The sequence below is a fragment of the Anomaloglossus baeobatrachus genome, chromosome 8, assembly GCF_048569485.1.
Source record: "Anomaloglossus baeobatrachus isolate aAnoBae1 chromosome 8, aAnoBae1.hap1, whole genome shotgun sequence".
NCBI classification, from domain to species: domain Eukaryota; kingdom Metazoa; phylum Chordata; class Amphibia; order Anura; family Aromobatidae; genus Anomaloglossus; species Anomaloglossus baeobatrachus.
Window position 1 is genome coordinate 63,606,340 of NC_134360.1, and position 25,361 is coordinate 63,631,700.

Consider the following 25,361-nt stretch of genomic DNA (forward strand, 5'->3'; position numbering starts at 1 on the left):
GCAGTCCTTGATAGGTACCGAAGCGAGGGCCTAGAGGCGCCACGGGTAGTTGCAGGCTGCGGTGGCCTGTTCCACATTGACATCGGTGGAGTGATTAAGCTGCGACAGAGGACGGTCCCTAGAGACTGGAGGAGTGCAAAGACAATCTCCAAACAGTAAAAACCGAGGCCCAGGGAACATTGTAAACTCCCAGGGCCAGAACCCAGAGCAGACCTTCAGAAAAGGGGTAATCAGCCGACAGGTGACCCCCCAGCCTGGAGGCTGTAGTGGAGGCCAAGCCAGGTCCATCCTAACAAAGGCAAGGCTAAGGGAGACAGCAGAAGAAAGAGACACTAAGAGGAGGGCACCGGCTTTTACTCTCTGAATCATCCAGAAACGGCGGAGGTCCCTGACAGTGGTCCCAGCAGTCTGAGGGTCCCTACAGCTGTGACAAGAAGTGTGAGTAAAGAACTTGAACTGCACCCTTGAAGTGGTCTCTGTTATTTCATCTGCATAGACATTCACAAGCACCAACTGTGCCCCGGGCATTGCTCCACCTGTGGGGAGCAGTACTACCATTGCTGCCATAACATCATCCCGGAGGCCTCACACAGCAGCGGCGGCTTATTAGCCGCATACCACAGGTGGCGTCACGAACACAACCATTAACAAGCAAGCCACATATTCTACTGACACCCACCAGGGCCACGGAGCCGGGCCCAGCCACCCCTGACTACCACCGGACTAGTCCGGCCCGGCACCGGGTGTCCCATAGCCCTGGGGTGGGCGAGTCAACTTTGGCGTCACGAACAGGATTTCGTGCCCGGTCTAACCGGGTACTGTGCGCCTGGAGAACCGTGTGACAGACTGTGTACTTGACTGAGAAACCGCCGCCATTAGCGCTGCTGAGAGCGGGAAGAAGGGGGGCGTGTAAGAAGAAAGGGCGCGAAGAGAAGCCCCGCCCCCTTGTCCAAGAAAAGCGCGCGAAGCGATGCCCACCATAGAAAACGGAAGAAGAAGAAATGGCGCCTAGAAAAGCTGGCCGGCTGGCAGAACAAGTCAAAATGCCAGAGCAGCAGAGAAAGAAAATGGCTCCTGTAAGCGGAGGCCAGGAAGAGCTCACCTGGATCGGGCCTGTGACCGCCGCTGAGCTGAAGGCTGAGGTCGGGAGGATGGCTGACAGGATGAAGGAGCGGGAAGTTACCAGCTTGCTGCTGGGAGATCGCGCAGAAGGAGACGCAGAGAGGATGGCGTCCACACGCAGCGATCCAGAGCTGGACTCCGCTGACTGGTGGGGCTGGGAGATGGACCAGTGGTGTGAACGGCTGCAGGCGGAGGTGATGCAGCAGATCCGGCAAGCGACGCGCGGAGCAGCGACCGCCAGAACACCGGAGATGCTACTGAGGGGTGAGTCATTTAATGCCCCTGCCGGCGCGAGTGCCCCAACCCCCGCTACCATGCCCGCGGTCCCTGGAGAGATGCCCGGCATGGCGACGCCGATCCGGGCCGCAGCCACCCCAGGTGCGGCCCGTCAGGATTTCGCCGCCGGAGCGACGCCCATCCACACCGCAGCAGCGACGCCAAGCCCGGCCCGTCCAGCTCAGGCCCCAGCAGCGATACCCCGCTCGGACAAGCAAGATCCCGCCGCAGCGGCGACGTTAATCCACGCCGCAGATGCGGCCCGCCAAGCCCAGGCCGCAGCCACGCCAGGTGCGGCCCGTCAAGAATCGGTCACAGCAGCGACTCCAATACAGGCCGCCGCCATGCCAGGCGTGGCCCGCCAAGACCAGCAGACGCAGACTGTGCTGACCGCTGTTTACCTGCTGCCAGGTGGGGAGCCGGAGAAGAATCCCTACATGTAAAGAAGTAAAGAAGTAAGGAGTTGCTGAACTGTACATAGCCCCTCATTCTTTTTGAAGAAGTCCCTCGTGTTTTGCCCCTTATTCTTTTCGAAGATGACACCCTTTCCTGCTGTACTGCCCCTGATGCTTTTTGAAGACGTCACCCCCCATGTTATGTGCTACCGGGCCACTGAACTGGAATGTGGGCCCCCGGTGGAAGTGTATGTGTTATGTCCTACCAGGCCACTGGACTTAGTGGCTGGTATGTTGTTTATGTGTCCTATGTAACCAGGCCATTGGACTTAATGGCTGGTTGATTTGTCCCATTAGTGTTTGATTGAAAGAAACGAACTGCCGGGCTACTGGACTGGTTGTAGCCGAAAATGTAAATAGTTGCACCCGTTGTGCCCCCTACCAGAATTATGGGGGAAGTGCCCAAACTGTGCAATGAACTGAAAGTGCACACATAGTTTCTTTATAAGAAGTTCGCAACGTTCACTGATATGTGCCTCCCATAAAGGGAAGAAATGTTTTATTGTTTTATGTTTTGCATACCAAAAATGTTTTGCAGTTCTTCCACATGTTTTTGTTGTTTTTCAGCCCGAGGACGTGCTGGGATTTGCTGTGGGGGAGTGTGGCGCCCCTGAGGCTTCCGTCGCCACAGGTCATTGCACCCCACCAGCGGTGTGATGCCCCATTCTGGGAGAGGAAGAGAGTGAACTCCGGTCCCCTGGTAAATCCACACTACACCCATTGTTAGGTACATACTGGGACCAGGGAAAGTGGCAGGCAACCCTCCCATGCTGCATGCTGAGAGGGGCTGTAAGACCCATCCCTGCTCCCATAGGGAGGTAGCTTAGCAACTGGGGAGGTGGGAGGAGCCACCAGAGAGCAGATAGAGAAAGGAAGGTCAAGTTAGTTTGAGTTTACCTCAGGGAGTGAGAGAAGCAGCATGTAGCTGTGAAAGAGAAAGGAGGGAGGAGGAGGCCTGCTGGAGGCAGGCAAGGAGGAGAAAGAAAAGAAAGAAAAGAAAGAAAGAAAGAAGGAAAGAAAGCTCCAAGTCAGACAGGAACAGAGGAACTGAAGGAGACGCTTCCTGGTGAAGACCCTGGGACCCAGAGGTCCAGGTGACACCACGTAGGAACAGCAGGAGTCGCAGGGCCACGGGTAGTCCTGGAGGTACCACGAGCAGTCCTTGATAGGTACCGAAGCGAGGGCCTAGAGGCGCCACGGGTAGTTGCAGGCTGCGGTGGCCTGTTCCACATTGACATCGGTGGAGTGATTAAGCTGCGACAGAGGACGGTCCCTAGAGACTGGAGGAGTGCAAAGACAATCTCCAAACAGTAAAAACCGAGGCCCAGGGAACGTTGTAAACTCCCAGGGCCAGAACCCAGAGCAGACCTTCAGAAAAGGGGTAATCAGCCGACAGGTGACCCCCCAGCCTGGAGGCTGTAGTGGAGGCCAAGCCAGGTCCATCCTAACAAAGGCAAGGCTAAGGGAGACAGCAGAAGAAAGAGACACTAAGAGGAGGGCACCGGCTTTTACTCTCTGAATCATCCAGAAACGGCGGAGGTCCCTGACAGTGGTCCCAGCAGTCTGAGGGTCCCTACAGCTGTGACAAGAAGTGTGAGTAAAGAACTTGAACTGCACCCTTGAAGTGGTCTCTGTTATTTCATCTGCATAGACATTCACAAGCACCAACTGTGCCCCGGGCATTGCTCCACCTGTGGGGAGCAGTACTACCATTGCTGCCATAACATCATCCCGGAGGCCTCACACAGCAGCGGCGGCTTATTAGCCGCATACCACAGGTGGCGTCACGAACACAACCATTAACAAGCAAGCCACATATTCTACTGACACCCACCAGGGCCACGGAGCCGGGCCCAGCCACCACTGACTACCACCGGACTAGTCCGGCCCGGCACCGGGTGTCCCATAGCCCTGGGGTGGGCGAGTCATATGACTCCTGACACTCCAGAACATGGATGAACAGCGGTCAGCACCTTCTCCTTCGCCTCCTCCTTTACCATGGCCGCGGTCTGATCAGGAGGTTCTTGGCTCTCAGCGGCAGCAGCAAAGAGGCAGCCGGGATAGCAGTGCCACAGGCTCTGGCAGCAAGCGATCAGGGTAGAGTGATGGCCGACACAGCCAGCGGAAGGCGGATTCTGGCAAACCCGACAGTAATAGACCCTCTAAGGGGGGAACGTCGGATGACGTCCCTCCTGACACGGTAATACCTCTTTGCATCTGTGGGTGAGTGATCTCGTGAAAGTTCACCAATTTTAAACAGCAGTCGTCTTGTCTCTGTGTTTTTTCTAGGATCGGGACAGGCCTAAGAAGTGTTTATCCAAGACCAGGCATAAAGAATGTGCCTTGTGTAGAAAGGAACTATCCAGTTCCTGGACTAAGAGGCTGTGCAGGGACTGTATTCAGCAGACTGTCAGAGGAACAGCCAGGATTTGCCTTAGATCTGAGATCTATCATTAGGGAAGAGGTCAGGGAATCCATTAGATCCCTGTCCGGGGTTAAGAGCTCTGAGATACCTAAGAATCCTTCTCCTGTAAAGTGGGTGCAGCTGTTGTATAATAGGCCGACTGCTAAAGTTAGAGTTAACGGTATGACCTCCTCAGCGTTTGAGTTGCACCGGGGAACGAGGCAGGGCTGCCCACTATCGCCGCTCCTATTTGCTATTGCAATAGAGCCTCTGGCGGCGGCCATTAGGAAATCGAAGGAGATCCATGGATTTAGATATGGGCATTTGGAGGAGAAAATAGCTCTTTATGCTGATGATTTATTACTTTTCCTGGGGGATCCGTCAGCCTCACTGGATCATGCCATGCAGATAATAGAGAAATTTGGAGAAGTTTCGGGACTGACCATTAATTGGTCTAAATCGAGCCTCTTTAAAGTGGATGGGGAAGTAACCTGGACAAATGATGATACTGGGGCTAACAAATTGAAGAGTGTGGACGAATTTAAATATCTAGGTATCCAGATATCTCTGCCAGTAGAAAAATACATACAGGTGAACTTATGGCCGCTTCTTAAAAAATTGAGAGCCAAAGTGGATGCCTGGAACAAGCTACATTTGTCAGTTGTTGGAAGGGTTAATTTGCTAAAGATGGTAGTAATGCCTAAACTCCTATACATACTGCACAATGCCCCTGTTTGTATTTCAAAGAAAAGATTTAAAGGGATAAACTCGCTGTTTAGGGACCTGGTGTGGGGTAAAAAGCAGCCTAGGGTGCGATTAGAGACTTTACAAAGGCCAAAAGATGAGGGGGGTCTAGCAATCCCAAATCCGGATTTGTATTATATAGCGGCGCAATGTCAACACCTCAGGGGTTGGTCTGATCGAGAGAAAGATGGGGGCATTAAAGAAGTGCTGGAATACATAGTGGGTAGAAGTCCATTGGTAATGGGACTAGAGGATGGTGTGGTGGGGATCTTGGGTGGAACATCTCCTACAATGGCACTTATAAATAAGACCTGGGATAGGCTGAAAAGGGTGAGAGGGGTGACCCACTTAACTAAGTTTACACCTATCTGGGATAACAGTAATCTCCCGGAGATTCAGAAAATGGGGAATATTGAGGAGTGGAGATGCAAGGGTGTAATATACATGCATCAGATATTGGACGGGGGAATTCTGAAATCGTTCCCGCAGTTACAGAGTGAGTTTCAGTTGCCGGCGTCCGGCTGGCTCCACTACAGTCAATTAAAACATGCGATTGCAGCCCAAGCAGCTAAACAAAGTGTGGCCATACAGACTGACCTGGTACTGGAGTATGTGTGTAAGGGCGGAGGAAGCACTAAGGGGATCATTTCTGGCACGTATAAAGATATACTACATACCTTTCTTTTAGATTACCCACTTAAAACTAAATCTAAATGGGAGGAGGAAGTTGGGCCGATAACGGAGGAGGTGTGGGAGAGTATCCTGGAGTATGTCCCTAAACTTTCCATGAGCGAACCAGCCAGACTATCTCACCTATACGTGATTCACCGGGTATATAGGTCTCCCTTACTGATGTTTAAAATGGGGTTGAAAAGGAATTTGGAGTGTCCAAGGTGTCAGGGATCTGACGCAGGTATTTTTCATATGATGTGGTCTTGTCCGAGACTGGTCTCCTTTTGGACTAAGGTTATCCACAAGATAGGAAGAACATATGGGTGTGTCCTCCCCAGGGAACCAGTGATATGCCTATTGGGATATGTTGAGGAGCTTGGGGTGGAAAATACTATGAAAATTGCCATTGCTAGGCTGCTGTATGTGGCAAGAAAGCTAATTGTCAGGTCCTGGATTAAAAAACACCCCCCGACCAGGGGAGAGTACATTAAAAGGGTGAAATGTATTCTTCAGCTGGAACAGGGAGTGTATGAAAGAAGGGGGAATGTTAAAATGTTTGAGAAGCTATGGTCTCCTTGGCTGCAATGCGAATAGGACGAGTCATGGACCAGTAAACTGGTTTGGGAACGGGATAGCCGTCGGAGACCTCTGATGTGTGTGTTTTGTTTTATTTGTGTTACTAGTTGTTCCTCCTGCACATTGGGGTGAACGGGATGGTTGCTATACTGCAGTTGGAGGGTATTCTAAGTGTGTACTAAATGGGATGTAGTATCGGGGAGGAGAGTTGCTGCCGGGGAAAAGGGCGGGAGGGGGAGTTAAAGGGATAATAGATATGATAAACTTAATTTGGATGCCAATTTGCTATTCCGTTGTATGTATTCTGTTTTAATAAAAAAGTATCTGATTTAAAAAAAAAAAAAAATCCTTCTTCTCACGAGGACTCTGATAGATCCGATGGGGAATGTGACTCTTCCGCCTCTCCCTCACCCTCTTCTTCAGATAGCGACTCAGGAGGTCGCCCAGTGCTTCCCAGTCGAGAATATGAGGAAGTTAGTTAAGGCAGTGCGATCCACTATGGGCATCCCAGACGAGAAGCCCGAAAAATCTATCCAAGATCGGATGTTTGGGGGAATGGAGCAGAAAAGACGGTGCACCTTCCCGGTCGTAGATAGAGTGCAAGCTTTAATTACGCGGGAATGGAAAAGACCTGATAAGAAACATTCCCTTCCAGGCGCCTTTAATAGGAAATATCCCCTTGAGGACGCTTCCTGCTCCACCTGGGATAAGGCTCCAAAACTGGATGTTGCGATCGCTAAGGCATCTAGGAAGTTTGCCTTGCCATTTGAGGACATGGGATCATTGAAGGACCCGTTGGACAAAAAAACAGATAATTTCCTGAAAAATACCTGGGAGGCCTCTGCCGGAGGACTGAGACCCGCCATCGCGGCCACATGTACGGCTAGATCCCTGACGATATGGATCGATGAACTGAAAGACCAGCTTAGGTCAAAAGCTTCTTCTCTGGATTCTGGGCCTAATAAGATCAGGCCTTCAGCTGTCCTTCCATCACACTTCTCCCAAAATGTTCGTCATTACACCTCTAAGACGTTCTCCTGCAGAACAACTGGCCTTCGAAACAGAGATTGAGCAACTCCTCTTTAAAGGGGTTCTGATGGAGGTTCCCAAACAAGAACAGGGGGAAGGTTTCTACTCCACCCTCTTTCTGGTGAGGAAGCCCGACGGTTCATATCGAACCATAATAAACCTGAAAGCTCTCAACCAGTTCCTTCGGATAGACAGCTTCAAGATGGAGTCAGTGAGATCCATAGTGAAATATCTGTATCCCAATGTCACGTGGCAGTAATAGACTTGCACGACGTGTACTATCATGTCCCGATCTACTCTCTATTCAAAAGCTTCCTCAGAGTAGCCCTGAACATGGGCGGACAGGGTCTGCCATTGTCAATACAAAGCCCTCCCTTTCGGTCTGGCAATAGCCCCAAGGATTTTCACGAAGCTGATATAAGAAGTGACTGCCTATCTGTGTCAGAGGGAAGTCCTTGTTATTCCCTATCTAGATGACTTCTTGATCGTCGGCGCCTCAGCTCAACATTGCGCAGTCCTTCTACAGGAAGTACAGGCTTCCCTGCTTGAATTAGGCTGGCTAATAAATCAAGTGAAGTCCAGGTTAATCCTGTCCACGGTTCAGCTGTTTTCGGGACTCAACTACTCAGATGTGTCACCTGCCAGATTCCAAAGTAGAAGTTCTCCAGACCCAGATAGAGTGGGTTCTACGGACCAATCGCATCTCTCTCAGAAGTGCAATGTCCCTTCTGGGCTTCCTAACTTCAGCCATCCCGGCAGTCCCATGGGCTCAATCACGCACCAGGGTCCTCCAGTAGGATGTCTTGGAGCATCAGGACGCTCGGGGGATCACTTGGACAGGCCCATCCTTCTCAACCCTCGCACGCTGCAGTCCCTCTGTTGGTGGCTAATTACAACCAATTTAAGAAGGGGGGGTACCTTGGATAGTCCCAGAACCAGAGGTAGTGATCACCGACGCATGTTTATATGGTTGGGGAGCACACTTGCGCGATCATCTCATTCAGGGAAGATGGTCTGGAGGAGAAACTCAAGGTTCCTCAAATACCAGGGAATTACTGACGGTAGAAAGAGCATTAGATCACTTCCTGCCATCACTGATGGGTCAACAAGTCAAAGTTCTGTCAGACAACCGGGCAACGGTAGCATATCTCAACCACCAGGGGGGTACTCGCTCCAGGCCACTCATGACCATTGCAAGCAGAATCCTGACTTTGGCAGAGAATCACGTAGAATCCTTATCGGCCATACACATAAGAGGGAAGGAGAACACTATGGAAGACTTTCTCAGTCGCAGCAGGTTTCATCAAGGAGAATGGACTCTAACACAGTCCGTTTTCAACAGGATAACGGAAATGTGGGGGGTTTCAGAGATAAATCTTTTTGCGACCAGATACAAAAGGGAGGTTCACAAATTCTGTTCCCTGGATACAAGGGATCATCATTACTCAGTGGACGCCCTATCGCTCAAGTGGGACTTCCACCTTGCGTATGCCTTCCCTCCATTCACCCTCATTCCTGTAGTGCTAAAGAAAATACGGGAGGACAGAGCAGCAGTGATTCTGATAGCCCCTGTGAGGTAAATCCTGGGATATGAAGAGGAATTATGACTAGAAGTCATAATTGCTCTCATCACTCCCTGGCAGTGCCCCCCCTCCCTTCTTGTTCTCAAATGTCCAGCATCTGTGGAGGTGTCACATCCCACTTACACCTCCAACAGCCATCTCCTCTGATATGGAGATGAGATGATGTGAGGACAATGGACACAGGATGACTCCCTGCCGTCACCCTGTAACAAGAGTTGTATCTCATTAGCAAGGCTTGGAAGTAGCCAGACAGAACGACTCCAGTAAAAAATGGTTCATATCTCGCAAGCCATATCTCCGATAAATATGGCAACCATAAAAATGGTGTTTGCGCAGGCGGACGATGCTGGCACACCTTTTTTATGGAAGGGGGAGCTTGGGAAATACCCCAGGCGTGATATCAGCCATATGGGAACTCGTAGACAGGTCATGAGTCCCCTCGTTCTGTAGCTAAATTCATAACTGTCACAATGAGAGCATTGGCGTCCGCCTACGACGCTCCCAGGCAAAGTTATGGCCAATATCCCCTTTGCTGGATAATTCTGATCCATGCAGGGGGAGTGGCAGTGCTTCCCTGTGAGGTCACTAAGGTAGGAGGGGACCTGGATCTGCCCAGGTTGATAACCCTACTTCGGCCATTTTCCAGTGTTCTTCTGCTCGGGGGCCTGGTTGGGAAAGACCTGTGAGGGAGTTCCTGGAAACCTGGTCTACAGCGCCCCCCTGTGGCCAGACGCAACAAGGTAACTGCTGGAACTGTGTATGCCTGTTTGTAACCCATGCTTTGATTGTAACTGTACTCTGACATATGTATATTCTGTAGATTCCCTATTGTATATATTGTAGTTTCTAGTGTGCTTTAGGCTGATTAAATTATATAATTAATCTTGGGCTGTTCTGTTATCTCGATCTTGAATCCCACGTCTGTGTGTTCGGCTAATAGTTACCGTAAATCGGTTGGTGGCAGCGAATTGTGCCAAGGATTATTGTGGGGAGGCCAGTGAGATTCGGGGAGATTTTATATATTCCGCCCGCGGAGGTCGGGGGAATATATACCCTACTCTCACCGGGGACCCTTCAATAATCGGCATAAGTAGTATAGCGGCCTCCTTGCTTATGGTCGGGCAATTCCATAATTGGCCTGACTATAAGAGGGGCGCTAGAGAGCGCGTCACGTGCTCTGTCTGTCGGTCGGGAGGTATAAAGGAGGGGTGACACCCACTTGTTACCCCCCGATTGTGACGTACTGGTAGCCAGCGCGGGGGATTTCTGAGTGACCCCCCCGGTGGTTTGTGACATATTGGTGGCATAGCGGTGGGATCGAGATAATAGTGTGTGTGAGTGTGAGACCCATACTCCCAGACACTAAAGACTGCCTGCAGCAGCTGTGGCTGCTGGGGTCTTCAGACTAGCTCAACACTAGAGTGTCAGAGTGCAGATACTGTAAGGTGTGTGGAGGCATCAGGTGTCAGTTCTGTGTCAGTGACCAAAAGTCGGCAAGAATGGCTGATGGCACCAGGAGCAGAGCTATGCAACTGGCCAATGCTAAAGCAGGAGCCGAAGAGAGGGAGGACGGTGCTGTGGGCAGTAATGAGGAGGTTGCCCACGAGTCCTCCAGGAGCTCGACGCCAGAAAACCGTTCTGCAGAGGACAGCGCACAAGCTGGCAATTATGGACAAGATGAGGAGCAGCTCACCCAAGGGTCCTCAACGAGCCAGATGCCAGCCCTCCGCTCTGCAATGGACAGTGAATCACCAGGCTCCGCAGCGGGCCGCAGATCACCACGTGCCATTCCACCGAGCCTGGGAGGCTCGGATAGCCTTCTTCAAATGGCTATGGCCCTTCTCCAGGCTGGAGACCAGGAGGGCTACAAGGGACTCCTGGCAGAGCACAGGGCAGAGCGGCAGGCAGCGCGTGATGCTGAGGCTACGGAGCGGCAAGCAGTGCGTGAGGCTGCGGAGCGGCAAGCAGCGCGTGAAGAGCGAGAGCGAGAGCGACAGGCAGACCGTGACTACCAGCTGCAGCTAGCTCAGCTCCGGCCCTCATCAGCCACACGTGACCTTCAAGACACCAAACTTCCAAAGGTCCGTGTTGAGGACTTCCCAGTGCTGGAGAAGGATGGAGACTTGGACTCTTTCTTGACTGCTTTTGAACGGACTTGCTTGCAGCACCATCTGGACAAGGACCAGTGGGCCAAATACCTGACCCCCCGTTTAAGGGGTAAGGCCCTGGAAATCCTTGGGGACTTGCCTGCTGAGGCAGATCAGGGCTACGACACCATCAAGCGGGCCCTGATCCAACAGTACAACCTCACTCCAGAGTCCTACCGCAAGAAGTTCCGGAGCCTACAGAAGGGACCAAAGGACTCCTGGGCTGACCACCGGTGGGCACTTGCCCGAGCTGCCGACCACTGGACCCAAGGCCTGCAGCTTTCCACCGGACCGGAGATCCTGGACTTGTTCATCACGGAGCAACTCTTGTGGAACTGCCCTGAGGATCTCCGCCAGTTCATCCGAGACCAGAAGCCAAAGGGATCCACGGCTACAGCTGCCCTGGCAGATGACTACACCAACAATCGGGCTCCTGAGGCCAGGAGAGCAGCCACCAGCAGCACCTGGAGAGGGGGTAAGATGAACTCTGCGACTGCCCCACCTGCCCCTAGACTGCAGGGGGTGTCCCCCTCGACTCCCCTCTCCAGGCCCGTGGCAGAACCAAGACGGTGCCACCAGTGCAACCTACCTGGACACTTCAAGGCCATGTGCCCTCAGCGTCCCAAGGCCCCGGCTCCGTCCCCGTCCCAAGGGCCGCCCAAGGTGTATTGTGTGGGTGGGGGTGGTGGTAGGTCCCTGGACAGCTTCCAACCTGTCACCGTCGGCCAGTCTGTGACCATAGGACTGCGAGACAGCGCCTCGGAGGTGACTCTGGTGCGGCCTGAGATGGTGTCCCCCCAAGACTTGATCCCTGGAAAAACCCTCGCTGTCTCCGGGATTGGAGGCATTGACCCGGCGCTGCCTGTTGCTGACATTTATGTGGACTGGGGCGCAGGGCGAGGGGTGAGGGAGGTGGGGGTAACTGATCGGATCCCTGCAAACGTGCTACTTGGGACAGATTTGGGGCAAATAACCTCCCAGTTTGGCCCCGCCCCAAAGGCTGAACCTTCAGCCAGTGCTGACGTGCCTCCGGACAATGTTAATGTGTTATCTATGAATGATGTAAGGGAGGAGGGAGTGAACTCTGATATTTCTGCTTGCATAGACACCATAGACACACACTCAGCTGCAGCTGTGACAGGGGAGGGGGTCAGAGAAAGGTGTGACCATGCCTCTACAAGTAACCAGCCTGTGAGCTGGGATCTGTTGCCCTCTGCAGGGATAAGCAGAGAGCAGGGTGCTGCAGGGGGAGGACCAGTGTGTGGGGTGGGGGCTACCACAGCAAATGTGGGGTCCCCAGAGATTTCACAGCGGGGTTCTGTTGCTGCAGAGGGGGAACAGGCAGGTGAGATTGGGGCCGGTCCAGGAGCGGAAGTGCTCCCAGGTAAGATCTCGGTGCAGGGTTCCCCCACAACCGGGGTGTCAGGAAGCCAGGTCGGTCTGCCTGAACCGGCGACTTGGTCAGGAACGGAGGAGGAGCAGGCACGACCCACGGTCGCAGCGGCTGTGGCCGCTGTCACCCGCAGTGGGAGTGCTGGAAGCCAAGGGGCCTCCCGGAGGTCCGATAGCTCTTCCCCTTCTGACCAAGTGGCAGCCGAGTCAGGTGGAGGCCAGGACACAGGTCCCGGGGTACTGACCGAAGATGTGACAGTCTCGTCGATTCTGGCCACATCTGGTCAGGGGTTTCAGGCAGCGTTAGAAGCTGACGACAGCCTGAAAGCTCTAAAGGAGCAGGCGGCACAGCCTCCCTCGGACTCGGACCCGGAGCGAGTGGTCTGGGACCAAGGACGGCTGTACCGGGCCACGGTCCAGCAGGGTTCACCGGAGGCGTGGCCCAGGGACCGACAGTTGGTGGTACCCTATCCGTTCCGGACGGAGTTGTTGCGGATCGCACATGAGATTCCGATGGCCGGACACCTAGGGATCGCTAAGACCAAGGCCAGGTTAAACCAGCATTTCTACTGGCCAAAAATGGGGGCCGATGTGGCTGCCTACTGCCGTTCGTGTGAAACCTGTCAGAGAGTGGGGAAGGCGGGGCCACACCCCAAAGCCACACTAGTATCTCTGCCAATCATCGATGAGCCTTTCAGGAGGGTGGCTGTGGATCTGGTCGGCCCGCTGGCCATCCCCAGCAGCTCCGGGAAACGCTTCATACTGACGGTAGTTGACTATGCCACCCGGTACCCAGAAGCAGTGGCCTTGTCGTCCATTCGGGCTGACAAGGTGGCCACCGCATTGCTGGAGATTTTCTCCCGAGTGGGTTTTCCCCAGGAAATGCTCACCGACCGGGGGACCCAATTCATGTCCCAGCTGATGGAGACCCTCTGTAAGCAAGTCCAGGTGCGACATCTGGTGGCCAGCCCGTACCATCCACAGACTAATGGCCTGTGCGAGCGGTTCAATGGCACCTTAAAGCAGATGCTTAAGATGTTGGTCGACTCCCATGGGCGTGACTGGGAGCGGTATCTCCCACACCTGTTATTTGCTTACCGGGAGGTTCCACAGGCCTCAACAGGATTCTCACCGTTTGAGCTCCTGTACGGGCGACGTGTGCGGGGCCCCCTGGCTCTGGTGAAAGAGGCTTGGGAAGGGGATTTGGCCACCCCTGGAGTGTCGGTCATCGAGTATGTCATGCGCTTCCGGGACAAAATGCAGGCCTTGACGCAACTGGTACACGACAATATGGCTCAAGCCCAGGCCGATCAGAAGCGTTGGTACGACCAGAACGCTTGTGAGAGGACCTACCAAGTGGGTCAAAAGGTGTGGGTACTGGTCCCCGTACCACAGGACAAGCTTCAGGCAGCCTGGGAAGGCCCATACCTCGTGTACCAGCAGCTCAACCCTGTAACGTACCTGGTCACCCTGGACCCCGCCCGTGGAAGGCGAAAGCCCTTCCATGTGAACATGATGAAGGCACATCATGAGCGGGAGGCATGTGCGCTCCCCGTGTGCAACCTGCCCGAGGAGGGAGAAGCGGAAACCCTCTTGGATATGCTAGCCCAGGTTAGGGCAGGCGGATCCATTGAGGATGTGGAGGTTGGCCACCAGCTCTTGGAGGACCAACGGTCCCAGCTGTGGGCCACCCTCCTCCCCTTCCGGGGGTTGTTTACCAACCAGCCCGGAAGGACTGACTTGGCTGTCCATCACGTGGACACTGGGGATCATCCCCCGATCCGGCGTTCAGCATATCGGGTCTCCCTGGAGGTGCAGCAACACATGCGCCAGGAGATTGACGAGATGCTGAAGCTGGGGGTGATCCAGGCATCCAACAGCGCTTGGGCCTCGCCTGTAGTCCTCGTCCCTAAGAAGGACCGAACCACTCGGTTCTGCGTGGACTACAGGGGGCTCAATGCGGTCACGGTCGCCGATGCGTACCCAATGCCACGCATCGATGACCTGCTCGATCAGTTGGCCGGGGCTCAGTACCTGACCATCATGGATCTGAGCCGGGGATATTGGCAGATCCCCCTGACTCGCAAGGCCAGGGAACGCTCTGCCTTTATTACCCCATTTGGACTGTACGAGTCCACGGTGATGCCATTCGGGATGAGGAATGCCCCTGCCACTTTCCAGCGGATGGTCAACACCCTGCTCAAGGGACTTGAAGGGTACGCGGCCGCGTACCTGGATGACATTGCCGTCTTCAGTCCCACCTGGGAGGACCACCTAGAGCATCTAGCACAGGTGCTCAGGCGGATCCACCGGGCAGGTTTGACCATCAAGCCGGGAAAGTGTCAGCTGGCCATGAGCGAGGTCCAGTACCTCGGTCACCGGGTAGGTGGGGGAACGCTGAAGCCCGAGCCTGAGAAAGTGGAGGCCATCGCATCCTGGCCCACCCCCAGGACCAAGGAGCAGGTGATGTCCTTCTTGGGGACCGCTGGGTACTATAGGAGGTTTGTTCCATGCTATAGTAGCCTGGCAAAGCCCTTGACGGACCTCACCAAGAAGAAGCTGCCCTCTGCAGTCGATTGGACAGTGGACTGCGAGACAGCCTTCCGGGCCCTAAAGGACGCCCTGTCCAGCCCGCCCGTGCTACAGGCAGCCGACTTCACGCGGCCGTTTGTAGTACAGACCGACGCCAGTGACTTCGGCCTCGGTGCGGTGCTCAGCCAGGTGGACTCTGCGAGCCAAGAGCACCCAGTCTTGTACCTGAGCAGGAAGCTGTTACCAAGGGAAGTGGCCTATTCTACAATGGAGAAGGAGTGCCTGGCCATAGTGTGGGCCCTGCAGCGTCTGCAACCCTATCTATACGGGCGCCACTTCATCGTGGAGACGGACCACAATCCCCTCAGCTGGTTGCACACCGTCTCTGGGACGAATGGGCGATTGTTGCGATGGAGCCTTGCGCTCCAGCAATACGACTTCACCATTCGCCACAAAAGGGGCCGTGACCACGGTAACGCAGACGGGCTGTCCCGACAAGGAGAGGTCGCGGACGGGCGCACGGGGGAACACCGGAGTGTGCTGCCCCCTAGCGCCCTCAAAAGGGGGGAGGTGTGAGGTAAATCCTGGGATATGAAGAGGAATTATGACTAGAAGTCATAATTGCTCTCATCACTCCCTGGCAGTGCCCCCCTCCCTTCTTGTTCTCAAATGTCCAGCATCTGTGGAGGTGTCACATCCCACTTACACCTCCAACAGCCATCTCCTCTGATATGGAGATGAGATGATGTGAGGACAATGGACACAGGATGACTCCCTGCCGTCACCCTGTAACAAGAGTTGTATCTCATTAGCAAGGCTTGGAAGTAGCCAGACAGAACGACTCCAGTAAAAAATGGTTCATATCTCGCAAGCCATATCTCCGATAAATATGGCAACCATAAAAATGGTGTTTGCGCAGGCGGACGATGCTGGCACACCTTTTTTATGGAAGGGGGAGCTTGGGAAATACCCCAGGCGTGATATCAGCCATATGGGAACTCGTAGACAGGTCATGAGTCCCCTCGTTCTGTAGCTAAATTCATAACTGTCACAATGAGAGCATTGGCGTCCGCCTACGACGCTCCCAGGCAAAGTTATGGCCAATATCCCCTTTGCTGGATAATTCTGATCCATGCAGGGGGAGTGGCAGTGCTTCCCTGTGAGGTCACTAAGGTAGGAGGGGACCTGGATCTGCCCAGGTTGATAACCCTACTTCGGCCATTTTCCAGTGTTCTTCTGCTCGGGGGCCTGGTTGGGAAAGACCTGTGAGGGAGTTCCTGGAAACCTGGTCTACAGCGCCCCCCTGTGGCCAGACGCAACAAGGTAACTGCTGGAACTGTGTATGCCTGTTTGTAACCCATGCTTTGATTGTAACTGTACTCTGACATATGTATATTCTGTAGATTCCCTATTGTATATATTGTAGTTTCTAGTGTGCTTTAGGCTGATTAAATTATATAATTAATCTTGGGCTGTTCTGTTATCTCGATCTTGAATCCCACGTCTGTGTGTTCGGCTAATAGTTACCGTAAATCGGTTGGTGGCAGCGAATTGTGCCAAGGATTATTGTGGGGAGGCCAGTGAGATTCGGGGAGATTTTATATATTCCGCCCGCGGAGGTCGGGGGAATATATACCCTACTCTCACCGGGGACCCTTCAATAATCGGCATAAGTAGTATAGCGGCCTCCTTGCTTATGGTCGGGCAATTCCATAATTGGCCTGACTATAAGAGGGGCGCTAGAGAGCGCGTCACGTGCTCTGTCTGTCGGTCGGGAGGTATAAAGGAGGGGTGACACCCACTTGTTACCCCCCGATTGTGACGTACTGGTAGCCAGCGCGGGGGATTTCTGAGTGACCCCCCCGGTGGTTTGTGACAGCCCCCTTTTGACCAAAGAGACCATGGTTTTATTGGCTGACCAGTCTATCCATAACCGAGCCATGGGTTCTTCCGGAATTGCCAGATCTTCTCACTCAGGGTCCATCTTTCCACCCCCGGAACAACAGGTTACATCTGACGGCGTGGAATTTGAGAGGTCACTTTTAGGAGGCAAGGGGTTTTCTACGGGTCTAGTTTCTACCTTGATGCAGTGTAGGAAACCAGTCACTACACAGATCTATGGGCGGATATGGAATGGAACAGAGAGTTCCTAGCCTCCATGGGTCCAGATCCTGCTGAGCCGGCCCCAGTCTCTGTGATTTTAGAATTCCTCCTGAAGGGTTGGGAATTGGGTCTGTCAGTTAGGACCCTTAAAAAACAAGTTTCAGCCCTAAGTGCCTTGTATAACCATAACCTGGCTGGAGATCGCTGGGTTTCTCGGTTTATTAGAGCCTGTGCTAGATCCAAACCACGGCGCAGTGTGCCCCTGCCCTCATGGGATCTTAACTTAGTTCTCTTGGCCTTAACTAAGCCCCCATTTGAGCCCGTAGATTTAATATCGCTCAAGCATCTGTCCCTAAAAACTATTCTCCTGGTCACCCTCACATCAGCTCGCAGTGTTAGTGACCTACAGGCCTTGTCTATAAATCCTCCCTATACTCAGTTTTTTGATGACAGAGTGGTTTTAAGAACGGACCCCACCTATTTGCCAAAAGTACATTCTCACTTCCATAGGACACAGGAGATAGTGCTCCCTTCTTTTTATGACAACCCTTCTACTCAGGAAGAGATAGGGTGGCACTGCCTGGATGTTAGGCGTTGTCTTTAGCAGTATTTGTTAGTCACTATGGGGTGGAGGAAGGACAAGTCACTATTTTTAGTCTTCCAGGGTCATAGGAAGGGGCTTAGGGCTTGTAAATCCACCTTAGCCAGGTGGATCAGGGATGCCAATTCCACGGCTTACACAACTAGTGGTGAAGAAGTGCCTCCTGGTCTGCAGGCTCACTCCACAAGAGCGATGGCATCTTCCTGGGTGGAGAGATCAGATGTCTCCATCATGCAGATTTGTAATGCGGCTACATGGTCTTCGCCGTCCACCTTTTTTAAACACTATCGCCTTGATTTGTCATTCATTGACATCACCTTTGGGAGACAGGTTCTGCAAACTGTAGTCCCTCAATAAGTCATTATCTATGTAATTTTCTCATGGTGCCGTCATGGGTGCTGGAAAAATACGTAATTACTTACCGGTAATGTGTTTTTTCTGAACCCATGACAGCACCCTTACATTTCCTCCCTGCACTTAGGGGTTACCAGTATATTATTCAGCTCCTATTTTCACAAGGAAGTTATGGTGGTGGGGTATGTCTTCATGATGTTCCCTTTTTCGGAGGTCCTGTCATGCTCTGTAATCCAATTGATGCGGGGAGAGGTACACCCCCCCCCTTTTTATCCTGGAGGTTTCCTGTCCTTGAAGGGCGGATCCCCTCTCTCGTGGTGCAGTCATGGGTTCAGAAAAAACACATTACCGGTAAGTAATTACGTATTTTTGGGAGAGGGTTTTTTTTTTTTTAAAAAATAGGGTAGTAGCATACATAAACAGAGCTTTAGGAAAAGTATTTTTAAAGATTTTTTATAATATGCTAATGAGTGCAGGAATTAGTCGCAAGGGCGTTAGTTCCGTGGGTAATCGGACTACTTAGCATGTTATTATGCCTCTGTGGGTCGGGTGTATGTGTCCTGGCTTCAAAGAAGCTCATGGCCCATACTTAGAAGTCATCCACAGGTCCGGTCATGCGCCTTACTCAGAAGCTGGCTGTATGTGTCCTGGCTTCAGAAAGAAGTAGTGCACATGACCAGAAGTGAGGAAATCCAGAGATAAAAAACAAAAAAAAAAAAGCATATGCATCTTTCTTGTATTTCTGCAGCATAAGCGAGGCAAAAATGCATGAAACCTGCTCAGGACTTTATAATAAAGTATGCAAACAAAAATAAAACATTTAATATAGAAGACATGAGCACAATAGGGTGTTATCTAAGAAATAAGTGTGATGATCTTAATGGAGACTTGCTTACCTGGAGTGGTTGCGTGAAAGACAACTACTGAAACAGCATCATAACGGCTGCAGCAGCATCAAGACCATAGAAATGCAGATGATGGAGTGAAAAGGGTTAAAACTATGCTGCCGGTGCTAAAGGATCGAAGAATCAGATGCTGGGAAAGTGATTGACTCGATGCATTTCGGAGTGGATACTCCTTCACTACTTCAGGATAATGGGATGTCCTGAAGAAGCAGTATCCACTGCGAAACACGTTGAATAAATCAATTTCATGGGATTTGATTAAAGTGATCCTTTTGCACTGGCAGTGCAGTTTTAACCCTTCTCACTCCATTATCTGAAGATTTAAACAAAAATATATGTAAAATCAGGGCTGGCGTCAGCACCCGCCACACCTGGGCAAGTGCCGAGGCCCTGGACCCATTCGCAGACAGCAGCGTGGTGTACAGACAATGGCGGCAGGCCATGCGGCCGCTTTGGAGCCCGTAAGTCAGAGAGGAGAGGCCCAATGTCAGCGCTGCACCGGCCTCTCTCACCTCCCGTACCCCCCCTCTGAGGATCGCACTTTCAATTGTATCGGCATCTCAGATGCCGATACAATTGAAAGCAATGATGATAGAGGGAGCAGTGCGCAGCCTCTCTCATCATTCTCCAGCAGCATCAGTCAGTGCTCTGCCTCTGACAGCTCAGTACAGAGGAGCGCGATGACGTCATTACTGTGCGCGCGTGTGTCCTGAGCTGTCAGAGCGATTTCAGACAACAGGAGAAAAGCAGGTTTAAATACTGCGCCAAACCACAGGAGTCCAGATGAAGTTAGTAAATCTCTTTTCTTTATTTTCACAGGTGTACGCGTTTCAAGGCTTTCCCCGTGAGCTGTCAGAGCGGCAGAACAGGGGGAATGAGGAGAAGTGAGTATGTATTGATCACGGTGGCCAGACGACTACGGGTCTGCATAACGCTGCTACATGGGGCTGCATAATGCTGCTACATAGGGCTGCATAGTGATGCTACATGGGGCTGCATAGTGATGCTACATGGGGCTGCATAGTGATGCTACATGGGGAGCTGCATAGTGCTGCTACATGGGGGTGCATAGTGCTACTACATGGAGCTGCATAGTGCTGCTACATGGGGGCTGCATAGTGCTGCTACATGGGGGCTGCTGCATGGGGGCTGCTGCATGGTGCTGCTACATGGGGGCTGCTGCATGGTGTTGCTGCATGGGGGCTGCTGCACTGGGGCTGCTGCATGGTGCTGCTGCATGGTGCTGCTACATGGGGGCTGCTGCACGGTGCTGCAGCATGTTGGCTGCTGCATGGTGCTGCTACATGGGGGCTGCTGCATAGTGCTGCTACATGGGGGTTGCTGCATGGTGCTGCTACATGGGGGCTGCTGCATGGTGCTGTTACATGGGGGCTACATTATATTACGTGGAGCAATCTGGGGTGCATTATATTATATGGATGAATATTTGGTGCATTATTCTATATGAAGGACTATGGGGGCTGCATAACACTATGGAGGAATATGCGGGTGCATTATATGGAGTAATATGAGGCTGCATTAAATTATGTGGCGCAATATGGATGCATTATGTTATATGGAGGAATGTGGGGGCTGCATACTTCTATACCCCCCAGAGCTGTATGTCCCCTCCACCCCAGTGCTGTATACCCCCCCAGAGCTGTAGGTCCCCCTCCACCCCAGTGCTGTATACCCCTCAGAGCTGTATCCACCCCCCTGGAGCTGTATGCATCCCCTCCTCAGTAATGTGTATGCCCCCCAGTATCGTGTATGTCCCCAGCCTCTCCTGTGATGTATATACAGCAGTGTCTGTGTGCGGCCATGTCTGTTAGTGATGGCCACCAATCGGTGCAGTACAGACACATGCCCTGGAGTAGCTAGACGGGACACAAGCGGGGGAGGTGAGTGAGGCTGTGCCAGCTTCCCTATATTAATAATACCTCTAATGTGACTGTGTGTATGATGTGTGTCAGTGTGTGACTGTGTATAGATGCAATACACTCTGTGTATGGACCGGCTGCGGGTCTATGGACATGAACTTGACAGCCTTATAGTAATATACAATGCTGTCAAGTTAAAGGTCCGGAGACCCGAAGGCTTTAGATGGATCTCAAAGTGGAAAAGACTTATGGACGGATGTAAATGATTTTTAACCATAACGGTGCAGTTCATCTGGCACCAATAAGATTTGGAGTACATAGAATTACATAACTATGTGATGGGGATTTATCATAATCCAAATCCCCAAGTACACAATACAAGGAATGACGGATCATGAACGGTACTTACAACTGTTGAGGAAATGCAGTGGAAGTAGCAACCAGGCAGGAAATTAGATCTTCTTTTATATACACATGCCCCTGACACTTTGCTCACTGGTTCCTATGCAGAAATCAGACATTAGTTGTAAGAGAGCAGAGTCTGATGGTATCCATCTTTTCTTATAACTGTAAGATGTCATGGTGATAGGATTCCGTTAAAACTAATAAGCAGGGACGTTTCACATTCCTATACACACCCCTACTGCTCTTGTTGGTGCATGCTTCAGAGGACCTTGTTCTTTGTCTGAGGCCTTATATAAACAGGTCTCATGATTAGTGATGGGCAAACCCGAACTGTAAAGATCATGCACACGATCCCGAACACGAGCTTTCCTGGGAAGCTCGGGTTACAGATCAGGTCCAGGGGATTTAAAGAAAAAAGAAAAAAAAGCACATTATTAAAAAATATTATGATTATAGTTACAAGTCCCAGGACGCGTCCTACAGACTCTATCTCCTGGCTACTTCTGCTTCCACGTCGGATCATTGCTGTGCCCTCAGGTAACCACCACTGACTACAGGACCTTCCATTACATCAGAGTCATGTGACCAGTCTGGTGTGAATGTTGTACAGACATTGGCTTACAGACTGGTCACATGGCTATGACGTCATCGAAGGTCCTCTTAACTTCCGGGGGCATTGATTGCAATGCTCGTCACTTGGCAGTCTTCAGCCGTCTTCGCGGTGACGTCAGGGTTCACCCGAGTCCATGGCTCATAGACTCGATTGAACTTTGACTGTCACTGTCTGAGTCACGCATCGCATCACCCGGCACGACGCAGACTCTCCCGACAGGAGCGTGTGGGGTGATGCAATGCGAGAATGCACGAGTCATATGCAAGTGGAATCATACCCTCAGTTTCAGCCTGCTTCTCATTCTGTACAGAGCGATGAAGTAGAGCTGACATGGCTCTCCCTGCTTCTCACTCTGTACATGTCTGTACATAGCGATGAAGCAGAGCTAACATGGCTCTCCCTGCTTCTCTCTCTGCAGAGCCATTTGTCTATACAGAGCGATGAAGCAGAGGTGACATTACTCTACCAGTGGATTATGTCGGACTAAGGATTTTTTTATAATAAAGATAGGGTCTCTAATTTTTTTTTGTTTTATTTCTACTAAAAAAATGTTTTCTATGTGTTGTGTTTTTTTACTGTTTACTAGAAATTCATGGTAGCCATGTCTAATTTGGCGTGACACCATGAATTTCGGGCTTAGTACCAGCTGAGAATACAAATTCCTTTATTACGCAGTGTGCCACTGGCATCAGGGCCACTAGACGAGCCAGGTAAAGTGCCTGGAAATGGCGCTAATAAACAATTCGCCATTTCTAGGGGCAGCTGCGGGCTGCGGATTTTAGCGTGGGGGGCCCAGAACACTTGGGCCTTACCATGCTGAGAATCCCAGCCTCCAGCTGCCTGGCTTCACCTGACTGGCGATCAAAATACGGCGAGAGCCAACCCATTTGTTTTATAATTATTTTTTTAAATAATTAAAAAAAATGTTTGAGCTTCCTGTATTTTGATTGCCAGCCAAGGTAAAGCCAGGCAGATGGGGGTTGTAGCCCATAGCCGTCAACTTTATCTGCGAATCAAAAATGCTGCGGAACGCTACGTTATTTTTCTTAATTATTTATTTATTTTTACACTACTATATGTGTGAGGGACCCAACAGCCGATCACAGACGCTGTAATGCAGAATGAGGGTCTGTGATTGGCTGTTGGCGTAACCTGGAATCTGCCCATACATTCTAGATGCTAGAATGTATAGACTGGTTTCAAGTTATTCCAACATCCAATCACAGACGCCCACTCTGACAGCGTCTGTGTTTGTCTGTTATTTTAAGAGTAAAATAAAACAACAACACAGAGAAAAATATTTTATTAGAAAGACATTTAGGACTCCATTGTTTATTACTCAAAAAAAAAACCTCCGACGTAGTCCAAAGGCGGCGAGCATCTTCAGCTCTGCTACATCTAACTCACAGTACCTTTCATGAGGTCATAGCCATGTGACCAATCTGGTGTGAATGTTGATACCTCGTGGGTTACAGGACCTTCAGTGACATCACAGCCATGTGACCAGTCTGTAACCCAATGTCTGTACAAAATTCACACCAGACTGGTCACATGGTTATTACGTCATGGAAGGTCCTGTAACCTGGGTGCACAGCAATGATCGGACACGGAACAAGAAGCAGCAGGGAGATAGCGGCTTAGCGGGTCTGCAGGACGCGTCGCGGGACCTGTAAGTATAATGACAATGTTTATTATTAACTATATTCTTTATTTTACAGCCCCCCCGCCCCATCACATAACTGTAAAGTCCAAGTTCAGTGTTCGGACGCAAGATCGCGTTATCTCAGAACCCAAACAAAATGTTCAGGTGAGGCTCCCGAACGCGAACATCGAGAGGTTCACCCATCACTACTCATGATGTAATAAAGCACAAGTCTCGAGTACACCATACTCAAGTTTGTGTGCTGTATTGATTTCCTGAGCGCTCATAAAACAAATCTTATTAATTTGGAGTTCAATTGGCATAGAAAGTGCGTATTTCGTTCACACATGGTGATTTGGATTCCTCCAAAGCGGGAATTCACCAAGACTCATAATGGAGAATCCCAAGCAGGAGACCTCCTCTGATGACATACATATGATAGAAGGGGAATACATTGAAGATGTCTACCAGATGCTAGTATTATACATTTTGGGTAACAGCTGCTTACCCTAAGTTTTGAGCCTTCTGGACATTGAATTCCTCTAGTACAATGGCCGCATTTGGTCTGTTGATAAAAAACAAAGGAAAACAAACCCCTAGTACCATAGTAGTCAAGGAGGTAAAGAATTTGTACAGTATTATTTCCTGTGTCTTAAAAAATTTTCAGATCATGGCAGACGCCAACTTTGCACATACATTTTAACTTTTCTTGTTACCCAAATCCGAAAAGTCTTATAATTTAAGGGGTAACTGTTGTTTTTGTTTCAGAAATCAACAGCACACGTGAAAATGTCTTTCACCTCCAGGACTGAGCACTCATTTTCAAAATGCTCAATTCATGGGTAAAATCTGTAGTCTGTAAAGACAGAGAGTTACCTTAGTGAGATAGTAGATTACAGTTGGTGCTGATAAGTTCCTATGCAGAGAAGGAAGAGAAGTGAGGAGCTAGAGGGAGGAGCCAGAGGCAGGTGCTACAAGCAGAGGGAAGAGGTAGAGGGAGGAGCCAGAGGCAGGAGCTACAAGCAGAGGGAGGAGCTAGAGGTAGAGGGAGGAGCCAGACAGAGGCAGGAGCTACAGGCAGAGGGAGGAGCTAGAGGGAGGAGCCAGACAGAGGCAGGAGCTACAAGCAGGGGGAGGAGCTAGAGGTAGAGGGAGTAGCCAAACAGAGACAGGAGCTACAAGCAGAGGGAGGAGCTAGAGGAAGAGGGAGGAGCCAGAGGCAGGGGCTACAAGCAGAGGGAGGAGCTAGAGGTAGAGGGAGGTGCCAGACAGAGGCAGGAGCTACAAGCAGAGGGAGGAGCTAGAGGGAGGAGCCAGAGGCAGGAGCTACAAGCAGAGGGAGGAGCTAGAGGAAGAGGGAGGAGCCAGAGGCAGGAGCTACAAGCAGAGGGAGGAGCTAGAGGTAGAGGGAGGAGCCAGAGGCAGGAGCTACAGGCAGAGGGAGGAGCTAGAGATAGAGGGAGGAGCCAGAGGGAGGCACTAGAGGGAGCGGGAGGAGCCAGATGCAGAGGGAGGTGCTACAGGCAGAGAGAAGAGCTAGAAGCAGAGGGAGGAGCCAGAGGGAGGAGCTGGAATCAGAGGGAGGAGCTAGAAGCAGGAGGTGCTAGAGGCAGATGGAAGAGACAGAGGGAGGTACTAGAGGCAGAGGGAGGTGCTAGAGGCAAATGTAAGAGCTACAGGCAGAGCAAAGAGACAGAGGGAGGTACTAGAGACAGAGGGAGGAGCTTGAGGCAGAAGGCGGTGCTACAGGCAGAAGGAAAAGCTAGACGCAGAGAGAGGAGGCAGAGGGAGGAGTTACAGGCAGAGAGAGGAGCAAGAGGCAGAAGGCAGCGCTACAGGCAGAGGGAAGAGCTAGAGGCAGAGGGAGGAGACTAAGGAAGACGCTAGAGGCAGAGGGAGGTGCTACAGGCAGAGGGAGGCGCCAGA

At 51.6% G+C, this 25,361-nt stretch overlaps 1 protein-coding gene across 1 annotated transcript in view; it reads right to left on the reverse strand.

Moving 5' to 3' along the window:
- The window catches only part of LOC142249827 (stabilin-1-like), a 281,112-nt gene that overhangs the window by 144,929 nt on the left and 110,822 nt on the right, over positions 1-25,361 (reverse strand). The window contains exons 28-29 of the mRNA XM_075321739.1: positions 23,944-24,000; positions 21,185-21,277 (exon numbers count right to left, since the gene is read on the reverse strand). Coding sequence (XP_075177854.1) covers positions 21,185-21,277; positions 23,944-24,000 — 150 coding nt within the window. The remainder of the gene's footprint in view (positions 1-21,184; positions 21,278-23,943; positions 24,001-25,361) is intronic.